The 22,059-nt window shown below is 37.3% G+C and overlaps 1 protein-coding gene across 1 annotated transcript in view; it reads left to right on the top strand.

The window, feature by feature from the left end:
- The window catches only part of EYS (eyes shut homolog), a 906,089-nt gene that overhangs the window by 643,795 nt on the left and 240,235 nt on the right, over positions 1–22,059 (top strand). The window contains 1 exon segment of the mRNA XM_075747398.1: positions 13,751–13,863. Within this exon segment, the coding sequence (XP_075603513.1) occupies positions 13,751–13,863 (113 nt within the window).

The raw sequence follows: 22,059 nt of genomic DNA, 5'->3' as shown, positions 1-22,059 counted from the left end.
CACTGTCTCTAAGCCCAGGTTCTCTGCTGTGTTTCTAACAGCAGTTTCAGTTTCTCTGCTTAAGCTGCGGTCTGCTACTTCCCTGCTATGACTATTGCTTGCCATCTCTGTTGTTCTCTGGAACTCTTCTTTTTAACCAGACCCCACTCTGTGGCTCCTTATGGAAATAAATCATATTTTCCCTTTCTACAGGGGTAACTGTTATTCTTAAGGGAACATAATACTAACTTTAAACAGAAACAAAGGTAATATGCAGCCCATTACAGCAGCACACTGACACAAGACACCCTAGGGGAACCTTAGAAGTGCTTCTTCAGTGTTAGTAAGGCAAAGGTTTTTGGTGACAGCTGCAGTATTTGTAACTTGGTCCCTCTCTTCACTTGTAGTCAGTCACTGTTCTTTCCTCAATGTGTTTAAATTTTGTGTAAGGTCCAACTCAGTTTGAGTTTTGGCAAATTTTATTTCATCTTCATGCTTTCTACTTCCAACATGTATCAGTCTTTGCTGTTTCTTTGTGTGTGTATGTTTGTGTGTGTTCTTCATTATTCCCAGTACCTTCTTCCAGCTGGTGATTGCTAGACATTTCTCCCACTTTAATTAAGAAAATTTCACACCTCCCATCTTTGATGTTTCCAGTTCTTTAAATGAGTCCTTTAATTTTGTGCTTTTACTTTCCAAAAGAGAAAATCTTCATTGAAGATGTAGTTTTGTTTGTCTAAGCTCCATTTAAGTTATGGAGATTCCTGTTTATTCCTTCCAGAGTTAATCTGGGTAACCAGTGTATCTATAGTGTTCTTGACATCTAAATAAAATATAAGGTATCATTGTGTTTTTTAGGCTGAGTGTGTATTTGATGAATAAAAAAAAAAAAAAAAAAAAAGAAAATGTTCTTCTGAGGAATAGAGGCTCTATAAAAATTGGTCTCCTGTTATGTCTGCTAAGTTAGTCTCATAGTTGTGCAATTTCCCCTAGAACCTACTTCTCTAATAATGTTCACATTCATTCTCAGTACTGGGATCTTCCATTCTCATTGATCTTCTACGTACGACTTTCCATTATTTCCGTAACAATAAATTGACTTTGTGTATCTTGGCAGCTTTGACATTTTGCTGTGTTGTTTAATTCCTTTTCCCAACTGCAAGCAATGTAGCAGAGGCAGCTTTTATAGAAAACTATAGTAAATGGAGGCCATTCCTGATTCCTGGCAAATAAGCCCTTCAGTGTTGTTTGCTTAATGGCTTCACTCTAAACTAAGTATCTGAATGTACCTATTGGGCATGCAGCGAATAGCTGAGCCTGAAAAATAGACAAATAACACATTTGCCAAGCCAGCAGGAAGTGCACTCTGCTCTAAAGGTAGAAGCCAACTAAGCTGTTGCAATGTAAGAAAGAGTCAGTGTTAAGAGAGGAACATGGTGATCACGTTGTTTGTAGATTTGTGATTTTTGGTGTGCATCATAAAACCAAGAAAGGAGCAAAGGAACTGGCAGCTGTTATACATGAAACCATTGGAAATGCAACTCTTTATTTCGTGCTCTTTCATCTAAATGAAGTGAGATTTGGAAATGAAAGAATAGAGGAGGAGGAAACATTTAATAAAATGGAACTTTGGGGAATATTAGCATTAAATCATTAATTTTTGATTTCATTAGTATCAATGCTATCCTTTTTGAAAGCAAAAAGGAGTAAAGATAAGTAACTGTGTCAGTGTCTGTCAGTCTTCTCTGTGGTTTAAACCTCCTTCTTATTTACTTACCTAACTTCTACCTCCTTTACTGTGCTGGTGGTTACTTAATTCTGAGAATTATATATACAGCTGCTGAAAGCTGCTTTCTCTGTGTGTAATAGCACAAAAAACCATTCTTTGATTTTGTCACTGTCTCATTATACAGATTCTCATTCCAGATGACAGAATGCTGTTTTACCTACAATTGTTCACAGCACAGGCAGAATAGTACGCAAAAAAAGAGAAAAAAGTGAAAACCAAATGCATTTATAGAATGTATTTCAAAATTAACACAGGTTAATTATAAGATGAAATGTTAATGCAAACCTGAAATGGTAGTTATATCCTCGCTTTTCAGATGAGCCTATATCATTTGCCATTTGTGAGCTAATGGGCACTCAATACCTGAAAAACAAGGCTATTGATTTTTGCCTTGCAGTCAGTTTGTGAAAATGATGAAAACTGTTTGTCCATGCTGCAAACCTGCTGTCTATCTTCTGGTAGCTCTCTTGCATACAGCAGAATACTTTTGAACCCTCTAATGGAGTTGGAGGAGAGGGATTTGAATGAATCAGATTTATTTAATTAAAAGAGATTCCTGGTTAACAGCATAAATGAGTGCATGAATGCACACCTCTGTGTGTGTGCGCACACGTGGGTGCAGGTATGTAGGTATGTATTTATAAATGGAAGTTTATTCCTTTTGGCTTCTGAAAGTCTAATACCTGAATTATCATGTGAAGTCTTCTACTAACGTGGCAAAAAATCCCTGCTGAAGAAATGCCTGAGATCATCAGGCTTCCTGTGATTTGTAGAGTTTTTATAGTAGAGAGTTTGTAGAGCTCTTGCAAAGAATGACCTGATGGCCCTGGTGGACACCACGTTGAACTTGAGCCAGCAATGTGCCCTTGCAGCAAAGGAGGCTAATGGTATCCTGGGCTGCATTGGAAGAAGTGCTGCCAGCATGTCAAGGGAGGTGGCCCTTACCCTCTCCTCAGCCCTGGTGAGGCCACACCTGGAGTGCTGAGTCCAGTTCTGGGCTACCCAGCAAAAGTCATGACCATATTGGATAGAGTCCAGCAAAGGGCCACAAAGTTGATTAAGGAACTGGAGCATCTTTCCTGTGAGGAAAGGCTGAGAGAGCTGGAACTGCTCAGCCCAGAGAAGAGAAGGCTCAGGGGGGATCTCATCACTGTATACAAATACCTGAAGGGAGGGTGTAAAGAGGACGTAGGCAGGCTCTTTTCAGTGGTGCCCAGTGACAGGACCAGAGGCCACATGCACAAACTGAAACACAGGAGATGCCATCTGAACATCAGGAAACATTTTTTCACTGTGAGAGTGACTGAGCACTGGCACAGGTTGCCCAGAGAGGTTGTGCAGTCTCTATCCATGGAGATACTCAAAAGCCATCTGGACATGGTCCTGAGCAACCAGCTGTAGGTGACACTGCTTCTGCAGGGGAGTGGGACAAAATGACCTACAGAGGTTCCTTCAAACCTCAGCCATGCTGTGTAATACCACAGCCTACGTAATCTGTTGTTGTTCTCTTCCCAGGCAGCCTGTATTGCTTGCTACTGGAGACACAGGATACACGTTCAAGGCCTGGTGAAGATGGTTCTTTACTCTCATCTAATATTTCTGTTTCTAGGAGAAAGTGGGGGAAAAAGACCTAAATTATTTTTCATGGTCAGATGTACTTTGTTGTGGCAGCAGAAGTCTCAATGGCTGCAGAATAGTAGAAGGGAGGGTTCAGAACCCTCTGAGTACCAGATCTCTATACTGTTATTAATGACACTCGTAATCTCTGTGAAGACTGAATAGAAAATTAAATGCTGTTAGCTTGGTAAGATGTATATTGCATGAACACCTTTTTTTTATACATCATTCTAAAGCCTTTAAATAGCCTTGAAAATTTTGTGACAGCTGGAAAGCTTTTTTCAAGAAGGAATATGCTGCAGAAAGAATACAAACCCATTAGAATCTCAGGAAGGGGAAAGTGGCTGACCCTGTGGTGTTTGCCCTGAATAACAGCCTGAGGTATGTTTAGAGTAAAAATAAAAGAGGTAAGATTTGGTCTTGAGAAGAATAGAGCAGGTCAGCACTGAGGCTTAAAGCAATGCCAGGGAGGGGGAGGGGGAAACTCAGCTCCAGGATCTGAGTGATGGAAGCAAGTAAGGAAGTGATTTAAAATCTGCCATGCATGTTTAATTATTTTAATACTTATTTTCTTTTTTTTTTTAAAGAACTTTCTTCAGACTTCCAGTTTTTAGAGTATTGTTTGATTTCTCCTCTAGATCATCTAATATATAATGTGGGTTCATGTGAATCTGATGTTTTGTCTATCGTGACTTCACTGAGGACTATCAATTCCAAATAAAATTTGTCAATGCTGTAGACAAGGACTTTAAGAGTATGAAGCTCAGGACAAGTATGAGAATCTCAGGACCAGGTGTGTCTTTCGACAAGTATATGAATAGCATACAAGTCAAGGTCAGGGGAGAGAGAGAATTGAGAGCTAGAACAAAAGGAAATGTTCCACATAAACTAACATCTGCCTCTGGCAATGAGTAGGCAGAATGGAAATAGTTCACAGCTCTGGGGAAACACATATTTTCATAAGTCTCTCAGGACTGTGACTCTCAAACTGGAAATTCAAGCTAAAACAAATAATTAGGTAACCGAATCCAACTGCTTACCTCACTCCTTTGCTAAAGGTTTTTGTTTCCTCAGGAGAGATTACAAAATAGGTCATGGGTCCACTTCTCAGTTGCACCAAGTTAAACTGCCATTAATCTCAATCTATGCTAACATGATGAATTATATATATATATTTATATTCTTATTCTGTTACATTTGTCACAGGGGCAGTAACATCTAGCTGAAAGACAGTGCAGACAACAGTGGGCAGTAACCCGATAGTCATCGTATCAAAAATTGATAAAGGTTTAAAATTTTCATTCATTGATAGTTTATTGGTTTTGGAACACAAAAAAATTATCTTGTCTTACTATAGTACAAGAATTAAATGCATTTTGGCAGTGCATGGATTCATTACCTTCCTCACACATTATGGTTAACATTTTTATCTGTCTACTGTAGATACACCTTTGATGACATAAATACATGTGACTAACGTCTTGGTGACCTTGGTATGCACACATGCTCCTAAACACCTTGATATGTGTCAGGCAGCTCTCCTTGTTACCATGTTGCTAACACTGCAAACCATCATAATACTAGTTCTCACCCGGTCCTGATAGCTTACGTATGCCACACTCTTAGACTTAGGATTCCCTGAAGTATTTTGGGGAAGTGAAGGTAGTTGCTGAAAGGCATAGTGCACCAGCTGATATATTCCTTACATCTTGTGTGAGGAATACTGTGTTACCTTGAAACCTCTCTTCTCTTAAAAGAGACTGAGCTAGTAAAAAAAAATATGTATTTACAATATATGAAAACAGACAATCCACTTGCAGTTGTTTATAAAAAATAAGAAAGCACAAAGATATATATGAGAAAGCACAAAATCATTAAAATTTATGAAGAAATTTTCTTCTTGTCTCTTCCTTCTTCAGCTTTCTTAGAGCTCTGACATAATGAACCCCTTCTGAATACCATATACATCAGGTTACATTCACTAAAGAAAAGGTTATTTTGTTGGAACATTTTAGTTTTTATAGCCATTTTTTCCTTCTGAAGACCTCCAGTTGTTCCAGATAAATACAATCGTTCTCCCTGAAACATCCTAACAGTTGGACTTGATGATCTTAAAGGTCTTTTCCAACTAAATGATGCTATGACTATATGATTTTATATGTATTTATATGTATTATGCTGGAGATAGCCTGGCCACCATATGAGTATTAATTCCTTAGATATGCAGATGTTTTTGTTTTAGATAAGGTGTTATCTCATTTAGTTCAGACAAATGTACAACTTCTTGCTTCAACACCTCCACTTTTTTGTGTCTCAACATTTATGATTCAGTAAGAAGTGGTTCACACTGAAACTTATTTTAGATATCATAGAATATCTTGAGAAACCGACCCATGAAGATCATCAAATCCATCAGTACATAAACACATATACTTGATACAAACATCTCTTGCGTTAAATGTTTGTAGGTCTGAGCTATTGGTTATTGATTGGAGAAGAACCAGAACTGCAGAAGTTGACTGACTTGGACTGAAAGCAGGTTCATGGTGATGGACTCCAAACACCTTTCCTCTAACATGCTCTAATACTGTATGATATGAGCATAGCACAGTGTTTCAATATGTTTAACTTCAGCATCACTCTGAAAAGGTGAAGTGCAGGGCGATGAGTTGATTTCCACGGTTAGTTGACAGAGTCTGTATTAGATACGAAACACAAGTATGTTTTCCAAACTTCACTCTACACGTTCTAGTCATCTCAGGCCAATATATTTTCCAGCTTGTTCACAGGCAGGGTATTGTACCACATTAACAAGAGAGAAAAAGATAAATTAAAGTAGTTGAACTTACTAAGAATTGCAATAGCAGATAACAAACACAGTAAATAAATCATGTATTATGCTTATAAGCATAAACACTGAAATTGTTTACAAAAAGGCCAGCCATTGCTAACCATAAGACTTACTTAGGGAGGTCCTTCCTTACTTCGGTGTCTTCATATCACCTTGAAATGCAACATTGCACTTGCTTAACTGCAAGTTTAAAAGATAAGGATCTTGGCCAAGGACGAACTGTCATAAAAATAGTAAAAGAATTTCTCAGTGCCCTCGAATCTTTCAGACTTACTGATTTTAATTAATCCTTTGTGGCTTAATGAACCATTCCCAACCAGAACAAACTGGCAAAATCATGGGAAATTCACAGTGAAACACGCTCAAGTTTTACACTGCTAATCAATTTAGATGAGGAAATGATGCAAGAGGAATGTGAACGTCTGTTATATGGTGAGCTGACTCCAACAGAGTCTGGGACCAGGCAGATGTCCAGTCTGGTTCCCGCTGTAAAGCACAGCAATCCAGGAGGTGTTTTACCAGTGCTGGTCCACTCATAGATCCCGTGTGAGAGGATAGTCTCAGCTCCTTGCATACAGCACAGAAGACTGGAAGAACTCCTGACTTGTTGATTTCTCATAGCAAGAGAACTACCAGGGTAGCAAGTTTTGTTAGAGCTCCTAGAACAAATGAGAAATGAGGAGCAGAAATGTAAACATGTACCACCCTAGGCAGTATGAGGAATTTTTTTCCTGCTCTTCTGTCTATTTTATTATGCTTTACCATTCTTGTTCCATGAAAGTCCTGTGATAGGGTTCAATATCCATGGCAGATATGATAAATGCAGATTCAGCTTAATAGCAATAAATTGTTTAAAAATTTCAGTAGAAGCAGCTATATGAAAAAAAAATCTTGATTTAAGTTACTTCTTAGCCCCTTTTTAGTTGTGTTAGTATAACTGAATTGAAATTATTTGGGGATGTTCAGTTCAGAATCACAACTTCAGTGTAAAATTGTCTATTATATTAACATATCACTTAAATGAAACTTTGATATTATGCATAGGTTAATAAAGTATTTCATTTCATGATGAACACTGGTCAGGATTCAGTTCCTTTGTGTTTCATCCACTTTATTTTATTTATGGTGGCACGTAGGCAATTTTACCAGTATACCTTCCCATTTTTCCTTCCTATTTCTGTACTAGTACTAGTATAGAGCCGAAACAATATTCCTTCTCTCACATTTTAAGTGTTGTCTTTTATTACTTTTGTTTTCAGAACCAATACCACTTTTCATTTTCCTATGCATTTTGAAATGTCATTAAATTCTAATAAAAAATGGTTTATACTACATTATCTAACAATAAAAATGCATGTGGATTAAAATTGAAATTGAGTAGGAAAAGTATTAAAAAAGTCATATTAGAAAGTGCAGTGACAAAAAGCATAGATATATCAACACCCCTTCCTCCCCCACCACTGTCTAATTCAGCAACACTTCTCAAAGAAAGGTGCATTTCTCTCTAGTTAGTGGCTATACAACTGTATAACTACAGAGTTAAAATGCGCAAGGCTTAATTTTTATTAATAGATGTTTAAAAAGTTTAAATCAGCAAGGACAAAAGTGTTAACATTTTTTTGGTCAAGGTGATGTCTGAGTGAATAATATTGATTTTTAACAAATCTGTGAAAATTAGGTGGCTTGAAGAGACTGGGAAAAATACATATCCTATGTATAGCATGTTGTCTTGAATGCAGGCAAGTTTCAGTGCTCACTAAATGGAATGCAAAGGCAGAATAAGATCCTGTTGGATTAAGCATGTTCTGTTTGCCTTGGTGCTAATTTGGTAGTCTGTATAGTTTCATTTTGTGCTGTATTTAATTCAATATCTAACCCAGGAACATGGGTTGTAAAATGACATTTAGTGAAGAATGAATTCTTCTTTAGGGGGGAAGGACCACCACCTATGGAATTTAGGCTTTTTTTTTTTTTTAAAAAAAAGAGATTCTTTTTGGTTTTCTGATTTTTTTTTTACTGAGTTTGAAATTGAAGTTCAGTTGCAGTAGGTTTTGAGCAGGTTAAAAACTGAGATGATTGGTCAAATTTGTTGCTGTTTGGCCAATCTGAAGAGAATACAGAGTTGAGAGTAGAACTTACTTAATTTTAGAGTTCATTATGACCTTTTCATATGATTCTAATCACTAGCAAGAACCAGAACTGGAGTAGAGAAACTGTTATCTCAAGGTTGATTTTTATCTTGGAGTTATGTATTAATTTCCAAACTGTTCATCATGTTGTTAGTAAATATAAATAAAAATGTTATTAGAGTATTCAGAACTGTGTACCTGGACCATTTGTTTTGTGTTTAAAATAGTCCAATTTGAAAAGTTTCACACTCTTTTGCAGACAGTTCTACAAATTGGACTTCGAAATCAGACATATTTCACAGGAATCACAAAGATGTGAAAGGCTAGTGAACAGTGTATCCTAGTACACTGTAATATCTATAGTGAGAATTTCTGAGATATATAAAATGTGTCTTGAGCAGAGACAAATGAGGAAAGATTGTGCTATGCTTTGTTTTCTTTTCAGTTAATTATAATTTTTTTATACATGCTCTGATCGTAGGCCAAAACCTCATTATATTATTTATGAATCTGTAGTGAAATGACAGGATGCAAACTCATTTCACTAGGAACTCAATTCTAGGTTAATTCTACCTAACAGCAGCTCTAATTTGGGCTAGTCAGTAAGGGATGTTAATAAATGGTTTGGCATATATGTGTGAACTTTTCCTACCAGGTAAGTATCTGTACTCATTTTTGTCAAGTATAAAGGGCATTTAAAGAGCATGGTTGCTATATGTCAAACATATCTGCATAGTTTCTGAATAGTGAATTGTATTAAATTAATTTTCTGGTGTTGCTATGACCCTGACATTTTCCGGCAATTGAAGTATTACAGTTTGTCAGCATATTAATATATTTTTGTAAATGGAAGGAAACCCAACTACATGTGAAGTCTACATTTTAATACTCTGCTAATCACAAATGAGTATCTATTCTCAAAAATAGCAGAATAAAAACTGCTTACTTCTGATTACTTGTATCAACAGCCCTGATTCCTAAATATCACTAAGAAGACATTAATTTTTGTATAGATAGCAAGGCAGTCCAAGGGCAAGTAATTGTTTGACCAAAGTGTTTATGGTGTAGTTATAATTACAAAACAAAAAAGTAAGTATTTCAATATTACTTCAGAGAAATGCATTACATTCAAAATATACACATATCAATGTTAGAGAAATTATTAGGAGCCCAATCAGTATGTTTGGGGGGGAAAAAAACCATGTTGTTAAAATATTCACTGATAATAGTGCTTGGGGGAATATGCAGATAAATGTTTATTGCCAAACCAAGCGATTAATTTGCTGTTCAGTGTGCAAAATGGATCATAGGTTGCCATAGTGAATTTTCCCTACACCAACCTGACATTCGGAGTCTTGAATGAACTTAACTAGGCACAGTAGCTGTCGTAAATGTTAAAACCGTATTGTATCTGACCTTTGCATTTATTAGTTCCTTTTCTATTTTTTGTTTGTTTGTTTTTATAATCCCAAGAATGAGGGCTTTTGTTGAAAAACATACATGATGTGACTGGAACTATCATAATTAAGCTTTATTGAAACTGAGAAGAAGCAGCAGAGCTCTAACAAGTTGATTTATCAGCAAATATTTAAACACTGTTCAATTTTTCATTTTTTTAGACAATGCTATGGGTCCCATGTCTTTTCCAACTCAGACTGTGTAACTGCATAACTGTTTCTGTCCATGTTCATGTTAGACTTGCAAGACATCCTGAATCCTGTTAATTTGAAAATTGTTTTATTTACTGTTTATAAAAGGCAGGAAAAAAAGAATATCAAGCATCTTTTATAAAAAGTAAAATGTGAAACTTAATAGGACAATACAGTTTTATAGATAACCTGGTGTAATTTGTCATGATAATGGCAGCAAAAGCAGACTGCCGACTGTCACACTTGGCACTCCATCACACTTATTTCCTTGCCAAAGTGACTGGTGAAGGAATCATATGGAAGAGAGACAGTCTTCTCTTGTCCATAATCCATATCAATAGTCTATGATGTCAGCCATCATGGTATATCAAATGATACAGTTCTTTTAATATCTGAAGTGTAACTTCAGAGGAATGTTCATATCCAGTCCTTGAATGAGCGTTTTGTTTCTTTCTAAGCTCCAGGAAGCCTCAGTATGATCCTCTAAAATGTGTCGCCTTGCTTCAGCCGTGTCGTACTCGTGCAGGGTATCTCTCTGCTGGGAGGGAGAGATCTCTCCTTTCCCGAAAGACTGGGAGCAGCTTTTGGCAGCCCCAGGCAGAAAGCCTGTTGGAGGAAAGGAGACTGGGGCAGTCCTGAGAGGAACAGGGCGCTTAGTTAAGGCTTGGAGGTGACTCTCAGCCACCTTGTAGAAGTGATGGCAAAAAGGAAATTTTCCTTGACACCCAGAAGCAGCTGTGTGCATCTGGAACACCAAATGTTTCTGACACCAAAGTCATTGAACTTTTTAAAAGGTAAGACTAGAGGAAGCGGTCCTCCCTGCAAAGACAGAGAGGGGAGGAGGGAGATTTATTTTTCTTACCTAGTACATCAGAAATCTATTAAATGGTTGTGATGTTCTAATTCGGTATTTTGTGTTCTAGTAAAACCTAGTTTTAAAATCTTTCGGTCTTTCAAATTCTCATTTTCCTTTAACAAAAAGGGCAGATGTTTTTACCTCGAGGCTCTGACAGAGCAAAAAGCCATCACAATATTAAACGTGGTTTTCTGGCTGGTAAGGAAGAAGGCAAATACACAGGGTAGAGGTCATCATTCTTTTTATGACATTTAATAAGAAAAGAGATAAGGAAGACTGTTTTGGAAAAATCTCTTCCCATTAATTTGACCAATTTTTGACCCCATTTAGACTTATACCATCCACAACATCCTATGGCAGAGTTCCACAGCTTAATTTCAAGTTATACGAAAAGTATGCCCTTTAGCTTGCTTTCATCTTCACACTGATTTATGTAATTTCATGTCCTTTTGATCCTGCATTGTGAGAAACTGTGAAAACTCTTTATTCATCTGTGCACTACTCTGTTCTAACTCTCCTTGATGGTGGATTTGCCTGAATACAGAATCTTAGTTTATGTAGTCACTCGCTGTTCAGAAACTCTCATGTGTATCATCATCCTTACATACCTTATAGTTTTTGCGTGTTGTGAGATTTTTGCATATCATGAAATCTTTTTCTCAGAATTTTGTTTTTTCTATCCTGACTAATGCAGGAATCATTGAGCCACTTGTGAATATGCTGAAAAGCACAGACCCTAATACAGGTTGCTGAGGGAATTTCTAAGGGCTCTCCGTATTGAGAAAGCTCGCTATTTATTCCCATTTTTTCTGCTCATATTTTAACCATTCTCTTCATTTATTGAAGGCCTGCCTTGTTATCCCAGGGTGACCAAGTTACTTCAGAATCTTTTAGCACAGAAACTTGTTAAAAGCCTTTTGGAAATCAAAGGCTATGTGCCAAGGCATCCTTTTTCACATATTCAGTGTTCCTCCTGTGAGTTACAATTTCCCTTTTCAGAAGCCATCTCAACTATTCCCCAGTACATTATGTTCATCTATGTATTTGTTAATTCTGTTCTTTAATGCAGTTCTTAATGGTTTGTCTGGAGTGCACTTTCTGATCCATAGTTTGAGGTGTACCCTTGCATTCCTTAGTCTTGTCCCCCTTTCCCAAGTCATAAAAAGTAAAAAAAAAAACCAAACAACCACACAACAAAAAACCCCAAAACAAAAACAAACAAACAAAAAAACCCAGCAAAAAACACACAACACAACCCAAATTTAAACCAAACAAAAACCCCCAAAATCCACATATACCATTCCCATGGTTTGTATGCCATTTTAAGTGATGACCACAGTAATTTCCTTTAAGATTTTTGGGCAGTCTGGTCTTTCTGGTCTTTTTTTTTTTTTTTTTTTTTTTTTTTGCTACTGTTCACTTTGTTAATTTATTTTAAACATATTCCAGTAATAATTCAATTTGAGACAGATCTCTGATATATGCCTAATAAAAAGGGGTTCTGGCATGGGAAACTTCCATAGCTCCTCTACATTAAATTTTGATTTGGTGAGTTCATTTACATTTCCTACTAGAGCCTTATCTCTTTGAACACTACTTTTATACTTTGATGGTCTATTGGCCCTATAGCCTTTCTGGCAGGCTTACTGCTCCTGTTAGGTTTCAAAAATTGTATAATTCTCGCCATTATGCTTTTAGCAAATTGTTCCTGAAGATCTTTTTATTTTTCTCTACCTAGCCTGCTTTACTGGGTTTTTACTGCCAACGTTTATATAACTTCCTATTTTCCTTCATGTGGACATGACCTGAACTTTTAAAGGACATCTTTTTAGCCATTACAAACTTTTTTACCTTGCTATGTAAACATTCTTGGGTTTAAGGGATTCTAAAGTCTTCTTTCTTCTAGTAGTTTATTTACATTTTATATGAACCTCTGATAGCTTGTTTTAAGTATTCTTCTGTATGTGCTTTAATCTTTGGGATGTTCCTTTGAGATTCCTCTTAAAAAGTTCCTTCATTTTTATGTAGTGCTCCTGTACAAAATGATGACCTCAATGACTTTCTTTTTTTGTTTCTGCATGTATATAAACCTGCAGGTACCTAAACCTGACATCATGGTCAATGTTAGGAATGGGTCCTCTGCTGTGTTAAGGACCAAGTCAAGACTTGCTTCTCCTGCTATGGGCTTTTGACCAACCACCATTTAGGTGCCTCAGGTCATAGCCTCTTCTACTGTGTTTTCTTCCTCAGAAGTCTCCCAAGGCCCCACTTGAATGTGTCAATGACTTTCATCTTCATGGACAGTCCTAGCAGTACTTTTTCCTGTTTTGACATGAAATTTATTATATGAACTATGGAGTCTTACCTGTTTTGTGGCTCCAAGGACAGGTACCTGTGATCTGACATGACCAGAAACTTGTCCCAGTCCAGTAATCCAGTCCATAAAGACTCAGTTGCAATGATTTTTTGTGATTTGTTTATCTATTACAACATTTGTCAACATACTGTCTCAGTGTTATATGTTTAGATGGTGAGATGTGCATAACAATTTATTGTTCTGTGATTTTTCAGTGCCCCTACAGTGATTCTCATTTTTAGTAGGTCCTTAGGCATCTTTGAAACATGACTAATGATACTAGATATCTTTTGAGCAGGCAAGTAGTAAACTTAAAAGTAGAGTTTTCAAAGCTTATCTTGCTGTAATTTCTTTTCACATTCAATTTTTTTAAATAGAATTTCATTAGAGAAAAAATGGAGACCAGGAGGGTTCTTCAGGAGTAGGGTTAAATTATGTTACAAATCTTTTGCAGAAACAATTATTTTTAAAACTTATTACAATGGCAACAAGCAAAAGAACTGTGTGCATTTTCTCCTTTGTAGGTACCTGGACCTGTCTACAATTTCACTGGCTGTATACAAGTCATAGAAATCAATAATGTAGGACCTTTCAACTTCTCTAATGCTGTGGGAAGAAATAATGTTGACAATTGCAGGTAAACTACCCTCTGTGCCTTTTCAAATCAGAAGAAACTGTTTGTGTTCATTTTGCTTTCTTCCTTAAATAGGGTGACCATTTTAGATAATTTCAACAACGCTTACAGAAAAAAAAAAAATATTATATATAGAGATATTGTGCTTTCTTTTATGCTTCTCAAGCATTTTCTTTATGGAAGATACTTTTTGCAGAATAGTTCAATTAAGCTTGACAACTTATTTACAGTGAGTTTTCACCCACTGAATGCTGAAACATAGTGTACTAAGCAAGATAATCTGCAACAAAATACAGGAGTGGGAAGTGGGGTGATGTGCTAGTTGTGTTTCTACTCATGGTTTTGGGATTTCCATTAATCTTGTAACAAATACTGATGACTTGCTGCTATGCTTACTATATATGAGATTGTGAAAAATGCTAGAAAGCATTGTTTCTGTATACAGAAAAAAATTCACTTGGTTTCGTTTTTGCATATTCACATTGCTGTTGGTCACGCATTGATTGAAATAAAAGGCTATACAGAGACAATGGCATAGATTAGGATTCTATTCTGCCATATAAAAGGTTTGAACATGGAAAAATGAAAAATGAAAGAAAGCAGAGGTGTACTGCATTTGTAGATCATTAACTCTTTCAGAACAGAGTATGATTTTAGTTATAGGACATATGTCCTATATCCCTGAAGAATTTTGTATAAACCTTTTTACATATGTCTTTAATAGTGTAATTAATGACTGTGTGCTTCTTTAAACAGTGTGTTAGAAAGCTAACGGTAACTGACTAGATCATGAGGTAAAGATCCATGAGATCTGGACTCTGCTCTCACTTCTACCACTAGCCCCTTAATGAACTTACACACGTCATACTCGAAGTTATGAAAGGAGTGTAAACATCAAACCTAATCTCTAATCAACCATCTGCCTCAAGTCCTAGGCATCTAAGCCTTTGCTAGTAAAGCTTACTCTGAACATAAAGTTCAGCTTGTTACACTTGCACAGACCTGTCACCATTTTTATTTAGAGCAGCACCTCAGTGTCATCTCCTTGTCCAAACTTGACAAAGAAATAAATCTTTGCACCCTTTGAGTTCCCCGAGGCATTTTGTTTGAAAGAAGTTTTCTAAGTGCATTTAACAAACAGTTGTGGGTGTAAATCCTGCACAAAATACAGAACTCTGGCCTCTGTTGTGACAAACCCCAGCTAAGAAAGAAGTGATGGCTCCACTCCTGCCTTTCTGCACTGAGTTTTTTCCTAGCCAGAACTGTGGTCTCCTCCAAAATGGGGGCACATACTCCTGTGTGTGGAACTATGTCTCTGCACACAACAGAAATTCATGGAGATGAAAGTGAGTGAGGAAGCTACTTCATGCCTTTGATTCAGGTATTAACTTAGTGAAAAAAAATCTTGACTTCAAGAACTATTTATATGTTAGAAATTAAATAATCATTGAGAAAAAAAAAAAAAAAAAAAAAAAAACATAAGCCATCTCAGGTGTCTCCTCTGGTTATTAGATTAGGACATTGTTCTCCATTTTGCACAGGCATTAGAGTTTTGGTGTCCCAAATCTTAGGCAAGATGTAGCTCTGTTTTTTAAACTACTAGATAAAAGAGGGATAACTTAAATATCAGGACTGTTACAATCTTTTGTGCTTCCTTTCATCCTCCAAGATAATACTTTCTCTGAGATAGGTTTCTGCATCCTTGGGCATTTTGACATGATTCTTTTTTCAGTTTTTCCTGTTCAGTAGTTTATATAACCATTCATTTAAGACCCAATAACCTTCAAGAACCAAAAGACCAATGAGGTCTACTTTCCAGTCTGTGTATATAACATATAGAGGGGTATAGACAGGAAGGAGAAGGCTTATAAGCAAATTCAGCTCTGCTCCTTTTTAAATTTATTGAATTTAGAATACTATATTATCCATTATATTATAATCTATAGAATTATATGCCAAGATTTATTGCATTTTGTATTGATTCTGATACTTCCCTTCATAGTTATTCAATTAGCATAGAAATATGGCTGATAAGGTATAAAATAAATATTAAAGAACACTTTATTTGAATCAGAACTCAGTGATTACAGTCTAGGGCTGTTTCTTGAAAATACTTAGTGTGTGTATGTAACTGTTAAGTGAGTAAAATGACATGATTGTTGGTATAGATGAACTGCAGAAATAGTCTTGTACATAAAAGGATGCTGGAAGGATGTTGGGTCTCCTTAACCCTCTATCCTGGACAACATGTTCCTTTTACCTCCTTGCTTGTTCCAGAATACTGCAGATGAGCCTAACAGTGTCCAGACCCAGGCAGTCCACACAGAGCTGGCTCTATCCTGGTCCAAATCACAGCTATTCCTGTCTGTGAAAAGCTGGGCAACAGAACTGAAATTAGTCTGAATTTCCCTTCATGGCATGGTTGTCCCATAGGAGTGGACTGCAAGGAAGTCTGGAAAGCATTCTCCTTACTCATTCCCTGTACTGTGACACATGAATTTCTGCCCACACATGGCAGCTTACATCATCCTTTGCTTTTCACTTTAGGTGTAACCCACATGCATCCTGACTGTCATCAATCCTTACATATAAATTCTGCTTGACAGAAAGCATCTAGAAAGCCCAGCTGCCATTGTCTTTTTGCAAGACAGACTTCTTGGGACAAAACATTTGCTTTAAAAAGAAAGGAGAAAGTGATTGAAGAAAGTTGCTTAAATAGGGCAGTAAGGGATTATACATGTTGCTATTATGAGTAGCTGGTGAATACGAGAAAGCCTGGTATACTTATATTGTATTTTCAGAATTCATATGGTTCTGTTGATGCAATATTGCTACAGTTGGAGCTGCCTGGCAGTAACAGAGTACTCTACAATGTGGCAGACAAAGCAATCCAATTTCCTCCTGTAAGAACATCTCTGAATTTATCATCCAGTGGCAATAAGTATTTCTGCTCTTGCTGTTGTAGTTTTTCTACCTATCATCACTTGTTTGTAGACCTCTAATCCTTTTGAATGGCCCTGCTTTTGCATATTTAGACATATTCTAGTGGCATTCATTTGCCCTGATGACATTTTTACTTCGTGGTTCCCCAGCAGCATGGATTACTTCATTATTGTGGTGTAGAAGGTCAGCCAAAGGGAGACATGCAGAAACTTCTTAAAGTGTATGGGCTTGTGAGTAAATTTTAAGCTTATAAATTTTTAATAGGTTTGAAATTTACTCAAATGTGTTCTGCCATTTTTTTAACTGGATCTATTTGAATTTTAAAATACCAAAAGGATGAGCTAATATGTGCAAGGAATATAAAGAGGTTTCAAAACAAATTTTAGATACAGTTCATTAATCTTTTCAAAACTATTGGCATCACTACTTCAGGACAAGTCAGTACCTTTCATAGGTTATTATATACTCAATGTTGGTTATCTCAAATATTAATACAATTTAGGTTACTGTGTTGGTTTTGCGTGGCAAGGTTTTGGTAGCGGGGGGGGGCTACAGGGGTGGCTTCTGTGAGAAGCTGCTAGAAGCTGCCCCTGTGTCTGACAGAGCCAATGCCAGCCGGCTCCAAGACGGACCTGCCGCTGGCAAAGGCCAAGCCAATCAGCGCCTCTGTCATAACATATTTAAGAAAGAGAAAAAACAGTTAGAGAGCGCTTTTGCAGCCAGAGAGAGGAGTGAGAAGATGTAAGAACATCTGCAGACACCAAGGTCAGTGAAGAAGGAGGGGGAGGAGGTGCTCCAGGCGCCGAAGCAAGATTCCCCTGCAGCCCATGGTGAAGACCATGGTGAAGCAGGCTGTCCCCCTGCAGCCCATGGAGGGAGGATGAGGGGGTGTAGCGATTCCACCTGCAGCCCGTGGAGGACCCCACGCCGGAGCAGGTGGAGACACCTGAAGGAGGCTGTGACCCCGTGGGAAGCCCACGCTGGAGCAAGCTCCTGGCAGGACCTGTGGCCCCGTGGAGAGAGGAGCCCACGCCAGAGCAGGTTTGCTGGCAGGACTTGTGACCCCGTGGGGGACCCACACTGGAGCAGTTTGCTCCTGAAGGTCTGCACCCCATGGAGGAGACTCACGTTGGAGAAGTTCGTGAAGGACTGTCTCCCGTGAGAGGGACCCCACGCTGGAGCAGGGGAACGATGAGTCCTCCCCCTGAGGATGAAGAAGCGGCAGAAACACCGCGTGAGGAACTGACCGTAACCCCCACTCCCTGTCCCCCTGTGCCGCTGGGGGCGGGCGGAGGTTGAAGCCGGGAGTGAAGTTGAGCCTGGGAAGATGGGAGGGGTGGGGGAGGTGTTTTTTAAGATTTGGTTTTATTTCTCATTCCTCTACTCTGTTTTGCTTAGTAATAAATAAGATGAATTCCCTCTCTAAGTTCGGTCTGTTTTGCTCGTGATGATAATTAGAGAATGATCTCTCCCTGTCCTTATCTCGACCCGTAATTTTTTTTTTTCATTGTACCTTTTCTCCCCTGTCTAATGAAAGAGGGGAGTGATAGAGTGGCTCTGGTGGGCACCTGGCCCTCAGCCAGGGTCAACCCACCACAGTTACTGTTTAAAAACTTTTGAGAATTAAGAAATGTAAAAAATGAAGCCGTAACATTAATTTCACTGGCATGTATATCTGACTATCTGCTGTCTAAAATGCCCTAAATATATAGGGCAAGAATGCTGTTTGTTCCTTTAGCTTTCATATTTTGTAATGCAAATATCAGACACTGCAAAGGAGTATTTTAACTTGGGAGAACTAAATGGGAGATGGGGCAACATGGAAAATGCCTTTCATGTCATTTTGGAAGCAGGTGGTAAATTTGCTTAAATTCAAGAGGATGATTGATAAAGGCAGCACCAGGCAATTGAATAAGATCAAAGACCTTAAAACTTGCAATAATCCTGATCATTCTGAAAGACGCAAGATTTCTGTGCAAGCTCAGAAGTACTGAGGTTTCAAATGTGAGGTTTTGACTCAGTTAATCTGTAAGATCACGGCCCAGCTCCTTCTGCTAATAACATGCAGCACTGTTTAGGCCCGGAGTTCATAGATACACTTTAACAGGTGATACCATGGGGAGGAAGGATGTATTGCATGGAGGGCTCATCACAGCTTCCGGCCATAAGATGTATGGAATAGGAAATGGCAGAATAATGGTATGGGCAGGAGAATGAATTTAAGTTTGACTCCCTGAGAGCAGATTTGCAGCCATAAAAGTCCTCTGAGCTATGTGGCTTTTGCTTTCAGGAAAGCTTATAATCAAACCATATCAATTAACAAAGGTCAACCTCCAATAGGTAGTTTTCTAGAATTATGCTAGACTATATACTTATGTAAATCTTGTCAAAGTTTATGTTAAGATTCTGTTTAAACTATTCCTGTCTCAGAACTAGGAATATATAGGCAATATTAAAAGAGATTTGATAATGGTCAACAGTAGTAAAAGAGACAATTAGAAATAATAGATCTCTGATGGATCTATTAAGAAATGAAATCTTTTTTATTTTTTCCTTCTTCTGAAATAGGTAAGATACTTGCAATGCGTTAATGTAGTATAAAGCTCCTGTAAGTGTTTCAGAAAATATTACTGGAATAGATTTGCAGGGTAAATGACTATCATTTTCAGGTAGAGTTCAGATGACAGATACAAATGAAGCTTTGAGTCCCAGTATTAAATGCTGGTGTTTACTCCAGCTCAGTTCTGTTTTAGTGTCTGGGAGCTAAGACTGCTGTATATTCCTGTAAGAGTTTACTGCATGCAGTAAATTCAAAGGTTCCAAACACAGACACATATATAAAATATATACGTATACATATGCATGTGCATATGCATACAAATATATCTATCCAAGTCATGATTTGTTCTTTTTTTTTGAAAAATTCCTAACTAGGAAACAGAAAAATGCTGTTTGCTATTTTCCTAAGTAGAGTTTTACTGATGAATGCAAATGTACAAGGCTGATTTGCACTCACAGACAGGAGCTAATAAGCTGAGTTCTTCATTACTGCCCATTGGAAAGATTTTTGGTTGATTTTTTTAAAGACTTTATTTTTCTGCTAATTTATCTTAAGATGTTTTTTTCCAGGCTGAAACTGAGCTTCATGTCAGCAAAGACTCTGATTGCTATTTGCATTTAGGAAAGAGGCTCTTGAATGTGCATTACCCAAGTTCCATTCCATCAAGCACACTGATGGGTCTCCTAATGCATGGCAATTTTCTCAGGAGCTATGCAGTACATTTTGGAGATCTCTACATGTTTTCAGTAAGCCCTCAGTTCCACTTTCCCCTCACTTATCCACTTTCCAACAAGCTCTAAATCCCCTTCCTTATGTTTGAGTACTCCACTTTCCATTTTGTCATTTTCTATGATATTTTTACAAACATCCCAACAGACCCCTAACACTTTTGTGAAGTTCAGTCTCCTGTGCAATTTCTCAGCATGTCTCTTCCTCTATGGAACTTCTTGTTTTTTTGGAATATGATAAAATGTCACCACTCAGAGTATCTGACACCAGGCATCTGAGGAATTTGATTTCTGTCCTTGGAATGAACTGGATACTTTGAAAAGGGGAAAGTTGGGTCTGCTGAAAGTTATTTTTCAGCTGGTTCTGAAGGTCAAACAGTTACCATTTCCACACCTGGAAAAGGAAACGTGCTTATGGTGGCGCATACTGTATGTTAAAGTTCATCATAAGAGTCCATACAAGGCTCAGGTAAGGTGAAAGAGTTTCTTCATATGAATCCACCTGAACCAAAAAACTTATATTCAATCAAATGTACAAGCTGGCTCAAACCTGAAGGGGAAATCACAGAGTTCCAAACTTAAGCTCCTCTGTCTACTTACATCTTAGTTTATGAACAAATGCAAGATCCTATGAGAAGCATTGATATTCTGTTACACATGAAGGAGAGATTATTCAGACTTTAAGTTATATTCTTACATGTTAGCATAGGTAGTTATGTTCATATTTTTTCATTAACAATGCTTAATTCTGAAACAGAAAAAAAAAATGTAGTGCTCCTCAACACTGTAGAAGAAAATTATTAAATGAACAATACTGACACTGCTTAGTTTTATTTATTTAATGTGTTTTCTGTAGTTAACATAGGGATTGGACTAAACGTTTCTGAAGTACAGAACTGAAGATAGAGCTTCAGAAGTATCATTCATTTGTATTCACCACATATATGATGCTTGATATTACGTTAATAACAACTCTGTGCAATTTTAACATAGAAAGTGATAGCAAGCATTTGTTCCTCTTTATGCATTTATTTTGTTACTTTTTTCTCTCTCATCTCTTTCTTTTGTGGCTGATAACTTTTTTTCTGTGTGTTTCTAATTGCCCCTTCCTCCTTCTCCAGTGCCCGAGTTGCTTTTATATACTTTCATCCTCTTTGCTTGTTTTGCCCTTCTTAATTTCCCTCGTTTTTACATTTGTTTGTAATGTTTTCTTTTTGTTTGTGAGTTTTGTTGTCCTGTGAAATTTCCTTTCTGCTCTGTGTGTGTACATAAATTCTGGGTATTTTTCTGTTACTTTTCTTCCTTCTTTGGCATTCCTGTTCAGATGATGACTTTCCAGTGATGCAAACTTCGATGTTGAAACAGGGGAAAAAAAAAAAAAAAAAGAAAAAAGAAAAAAAAGTGTCAAATCTAATCTTTCCTACTGTTATAAATCCTCAAAATCACTTTAAATTGTTGTGTAAGCCTTTAGCTCCATCTTTTGAAGTATTCTGTGGAAATTGTTTGTGATGGATATTAGACAAATGTATGTGTCAAATATATGCAGATGAGATAATGTGTGTTTGTAAATATTACATTTCTCTCCCTATTTCTGAAAAAGATTGCCTCTCATCAGTACACTGCAAAACTGTGACTGGTCTTTCCTGGGACAGCTCTCAATTTCTAAAAGATTAATAATATTTTTTGGTGATGTTTATCTTGGCCTTACTCAGCTTCAGGTGTGTGCATTACACCAACAGAGGATTGCTTCTTAATTTTGTCAACAGAATTCAGGGGCAGTCACTGTCTGTTAGTGTGTCTGTGATGAATAATTGTAATGAGATCTTAATTTCTGCTGCAATTGCATGGAAGTACCTGCATGGAAGCTAAGACAATAAAGGATATCATGGGGGTTTTTTTCCCCCTTTTTTATCAAGGAGCCAATTGCAAGTATATATGTCAATGTATGCATGCCAATGCTTAAGTCTG

This window comes from Balearica regulorum, chromosome 3, assembly GCF_011004875.1.
Source record: "Balearica regulorum gibbericeps isolate bBalReg1 chromosome 3, bBalReg1.pri, whole genome shotgun sequence".
NCBI classification, from domain to species: Eukaryota; Metazoa; Chordata; class Aves; order Gruiformes; family Gruidae; genus Balearica; species Balearica regulorum.
This window is presented reverse-complemented; position numbering and strand designations above follow the sequence as displayed.